At 37.2% G+C, this 5133-nt stretch overlaps 1 protein-coding gene across 1 annotated transcript in view; it reads left to right on the top strand.

Annotated features, from left to right (window-relative positions):
* Positions 1 to 2383: 2383 nt before the first annotated feature.
* LOC106011600 (brefeldin A-inhibited guanine nucleotide-exchange protein 3) overlaps positions 2384 to 5133 on the top strand; it is a gene marked incomplete at both ends in the record, with an annotated part of 9129 nt that continues 6379 nt past the window's right edge. The window contains 2 exon segments of the mRNA XM_013081789.1: positions 2384 to 2426; positions 3582 to 3666. Coding sequence (XP_012937243.1) covers positions 2384 to 2426; positions 3582 to 3666 — 128 coding nt within the window.

Here is a 5133-nt window from a genome sequence, read left to right on the forward strand (position 1 = left end):
TGTGTGTGTGTGTGTGTGTATGTGTGTGTGTGTGTGTGTGTGTGTGTGTGTGTGTGTGTGTGTGTTATGATGAGCTTGTATTGTTAGTTTCAGCGTCTGTGGTGAAATGGTTACCTTCTTTGTCGTTTTCCCGTGGAAGACGGGGGTTCGATTCTCGTGTCGGGATCTCCGCCTGTATTCCTCTTTGCCCGCGTTAGCCCTGTCTAGCTGGGTCGATGCAACCTGCCTCTTAAAGGATCGAAATTGCGACAATAATTAGAAAGGATATGTGGTGGGTGCTTGGAGAGCGCTACTAGAAGGTCCCACTTTTCCTCTGTTCCCGTTTGCTGTTAGCATCTCTCGATGTTGCATTTTACCCAATGGCTGCTGTCGTTTCGGCGTGTTACTCATTTACCAAAACTATAAAAGATTTAATGAGTTTTTTCTCGTACGGAGGAACTGTGCGGCTTACTTAAAGTTTTTGTTGAAATTTTAGTAAGAGTATTAATGCTATTGCAGCACCGTAAGGTCATATAAGCGCTGACTATTTAAGAGTCAGAACGTTAATTTTTCTTTGTGTGTGTGGCCATGTTGCGTTCGATGTAATTCAAATACTTTTTTTAAATTGGCGGATTGGATGGTTGGAAGGCACCAATTGTTTGGGCTTGTTTCTTATCTTTCCCCCTCTGTTGTTCCTGTCTTCTTTGCTTTATCCCCAGCTCTTAATGACCGTTATTGTGCCTGTGTGGTTCTCTTTTCTCAAACACACGCAAAAGCAAAAAATGCAATAACATTGTCATAGTCGTTTGATCTTACGCTGTGATTTCCAAATAGATTAAATCCGATTCATTTTTACGTCGTTTTGCATGACTAGTGAGTGGGTGGACTAGGGCGCCACCGGTCGATTCTATTTCCTTTTTTTTCTCCCTCTTTAAATGTTTTGTTTATATCTGTCTATCTTAACTTTTTTCTTCTAGCACTTAAGTTATGATTATTGTGTCGACGTGCTTGTCTTTACTCAAACCAAACAATTTAAGCGTGACTTGAAAATTGACTTGAGATAAGACAGTGTAGTGTCCTAGTTCACACTCAATCTTATCAGTTTTTCACGTCACACTGTGTGATGAATTAAATACCATTCGGTAACTCCCAGCCGGTATGTGTGGAACTTATTGAATGTAATATCAATCTTCTTTTATATTTATATATATAGACATATCTAAGATTCAATTGCTGTCTTAGAACCAGATTCCCCTGAATTTCAAAGTGAAATGTATTACTGTGATGTGACGATGTCGTGAAGGCAGTTTTAAACGTTTTCCTTCAATTACAAGCAAATGTATTGTGTCAAGGGTCAACTTATTGAGCGTATGGGAAATGATAATGTGCTTGTGTTCTGTGTATGCTGGATGGTTTCTTATCCCTCGATAGTGAAGTGTGTGTTCTTAGATGACAGTGTGTGCGAGAGGTTGATCGGTATACCGTGCGCTAATGGGGTCGGTTCCTTGTTCTACGATCTGTTCAGTATTTGTTGTTTTTTAAATGTTTCTTCCTAGTTATATTATGTGGGGTTGTTTTTTTTTTGTTTTGTTGTTGTTTGCAGACTCGCCAGAAATGCTCACACATCGACTTTTGGCTAAATGTGTGAACTGTATTTTGCTTTTGATTTGATGCTTTTTCTGTAGGCTAGATGCTGCAGCTACTTTTTTTTGAGGGGGGGGGGGGGGGGGGGAGTTATTGTTTTTGTTTGTGCCCTTTTCTTTTACTAACAGGTTTGCAGTCATTTGAACTGCTATGGAAATGGGACTTAAACTGCGAAATGGGGTTTGCTGTTTGACGAAATCTGACACTGTACCGTTGACACTGACCTTTTTTTATATCTTAAAATTTTTTAAAAATTTGTTTTTGTGACTGGAATTGATAGAATGATTTGAAACATCTATAATTTCTATTTTGTAAAGCTACCTTATATTCCTTGTGCTGGTTGTGGGTGTCCTGTAGAATGCCAGTGTCCTATTGAAAGGTTTTTCTTTGCCATGGGAGCTTCTTTGTGAAGTTTTAAATGTTTCATTGACTGTATTCTGAAATTCTTTTGAACCATACATACTTTTCTCAATGCCGAGACCCTCTGCTCTTAGTACAAGTCCCGAAATGTATTTGACTCTTAATTTCTTGGATCTTGTGCTGAATTATTGAAACTAGTAAATTGACTATTTGCTCTTTAATAGTGGATATCAGAGTCCTTGCTCGTGATGATATGTTTCAGAAATTTGATGCTAAAAGTATTTTAAAAATATATGAATATTAAAGTTAAAGTCTTTTCTATGCCATACTGTTGTATTCTGCAAACTTAGATAGAGTTGAAAGTAAAATGTGCACCTGTCATGTCTTTCCATTGGAACAGGTGGAGGATGGTGATGACATTTTGGCTGACTTCAAGGCCAACAGTAAGTGTCGCTTGGGTTTGTATGGTATATGCTTTTGTGAGTGCACCGCATATAGCTTGTGCGGTTCTGAATTTTGTAATGGGTCTCATAACTATTTAAGGGGTGGTTCGCAGATGCTCTGGTGTGGTTTGGCCCTTCTTCCCTATCTAATCTATCTCTCCTCCTTCCTTTTTTGTGTTTGTTACTCCCTTGTATCACTTGTAATCTTCGGCACATACATGATTTAATTTTGTCGCAATTTCAGTAAGAGGCTTGCTTAAACATATAAAACGAACTCTTATAAGAGTGTGAAATTTCTAGCTCTCTTCTAGTGTCACTTCTAGACCAACAGATGACCTTGGTTGGTTTTCATGGTGAGCAGTTAGAAGTTACACTTCTATTCTTAGGAGGCTAACCTTTTTGGATTGTTGATTGAGAAGCAGGGTTATCTTCATTTCTCACAGCTTACATGGGAACAAAATTTTCTGCTTCAGAGTAAATTTTAATTCCATCTCCTCATTGGACACGTTTTGGGCTGATTCAGGTTCAATACCCAGCCATTTATTTTGTTCCTAATGGAGCAGAGAGTTCCTCCCTAGTCTGGGCCAATTGTGTTTTTTTTTTTTTCCTTTATTGGTGAAGTAGTTCCTAAATATTGATATTAGTGCTTATGGACAGTTTTTGTTAAGTCCTTTTTCTTTTAGGTATTGTCTGATTCAAGAGTCTGTTGTGTAATGGTTGCACTCTTTAATGCTGTTTTAGAAAAATGTGAGTTGGATGCCACACACAGAAGTCTCTTTTATTTAGTATCTCTATTTCTTTCTGCTGGGATGCTGTAGTCCACTCAGCCTGGGTGACCCTGACAGGTAGGCTCAAAGTGGCTTGCCTCTTAGTTAATCTATATTGTGTTTATTGTGTTTATTGGGTTGGGGGTTGTAACAGATTTACTATCTATTTTTAGAAACAATAATGATTAAATATTATGTTTTTGTGTGAACAATAGATGATGATGATGATGATTATTATAGTATGTATCTAAAGTTGCTTTGGTTTTTGGGGTATTATTTGTTCTGGTTCAGGAGGTGTATAAATCCAATCCCTGTTCTCACGAGCATAAATGAAGAAAAAGTTTGTGTTGTAATATTGTTAGTATTTATGTTCTTGTTTTTTCATCAGGTAAAAGTGGATCCACTGAAAATTTGATCCGTGAAGTGGTTCAAATCCTCACATTCTTAACTGATCGGCTGGAAACAGTTGCCAGGTGAACTTTTCTTTATGAAGAATTATGTTTTATCTTTTATTGAAAGTCCATCAGACAATACTTTGAATCAAAGTTTGTAACCATTGTAAAATGGATTACTGAAGTTGTTTTTTAAAACTAGAATCTCACAGGTAAAGTTGCTGTTGTAGTGTGTCCGTACTTTTTTTTCTGATTCTCTTGTGTTCTAATCCTAATTTGTTCAAATGGAAATTGCGTTGTTTTTCAGGTGATTTACAATGAATCATGGGGGGTTGGAGAGCACCTCTGATAGGTTTTATTTCTTTACTCTTCCTCTGCCATTTCTGTCTATCGGTCTTGCTCTTTCCCTGTACAACATGACCCTTGTTCTTTCAATGCGCTTCTCATTACTTCAATAAAAAGAGTGAATCATGTATAAAATGCAGCAATAGTTCCTCAGTCCATTAGATGTAATGCAAGGGATGTTACTACTGTTGCCTTCTGGATAAGGTGTACTTTGTTATAATTTGAACTTCAACTTCTGGTAGGAGCAAATATACCTCTTGAGAGTGAAGAAAAATTATCAATTTAGTAAATATATTCTCTAGAAACTGAAATGTGTTCATTTCAATGGCTGGATGATTGCCAATTTGCCAGCCATTGATTTTAAGTCACTCTAGATGGACAAATAGATACTTCAAAGAAATGTCTAAGTTTAAACTTTTATAGTTCAAGAAATTGCACCATATATGGTTCGGCCCCCCCTCGATACAAGACCTGATAATTTCATCCATAGTCCATGTAACTTTGAGCTTACATAGAAGTGAAAATATTTATAGGGTCTAAGTCTACTACAAAGTTTGCTGTGAATGAACAGTAAAGTCTATTTGATCCTATTTTATCTTAATCTTTTATGTCACTTGCATCCTGTGTCTCTTTCTATGTACTATAATACATTATATGTCACAGAGTGATGATGAAAATAGCTGAAGTAGGAGAAATTGATTAATGCATGCACAGCTGTTATGTCAGAACAACCACGTTCCAGTGTGCGGGCTAAAATGTAGAGATAGTATTTGCATCATGAGCGGTTTGTGGATTTCCATTATGCATTTGCTGGAAGTTGTATTACGCAAATTGTTCTGTTTTTATGCCATAGTTCTTTGATTTTTTTGTCTTGTCCAGAGCTGAGTGAGGCCTGTGGGTCTTAGCCTTTTAAAAAGTTAAACTTTTTGTGCTCTCAAATTTATTTCAGTCAGTGACATGCTGCATGCTCACTGAATAATCTATCTAGCTGGCGTTTGTCATGAGGCAACTTGTTTTTAACCTTTATCTGGTTAAATTAGGAAGTCTCGTCTCTGAAATAACCTTATAGTGTAGAAAGAGGCAAGTCTTCCTTTCAATGCCTTGTCTGTCCATCTGTACTTTCCTGTTTGGTCTGCGATCATATCGATCTGATTTTTGTACTCTTTTAGATTTTGTCTGTTGCTTTTTATTCTCCCCCCCCCC

This window comes from Aplysia californica, unplaced genomic scaffold, assembly GCF_000002075.1.
Source record: "Aplysia californica isolate F4 #8 unplaced genomic scaffold, AplCal3.0 scaffold00146, whole genome shotgun sequence".
NCBI lineage: Eukaryota > Metazoa > Mollusca > Gastropoda > Aplysiida > Aplysiidae > Aplysia > Aplysia californica.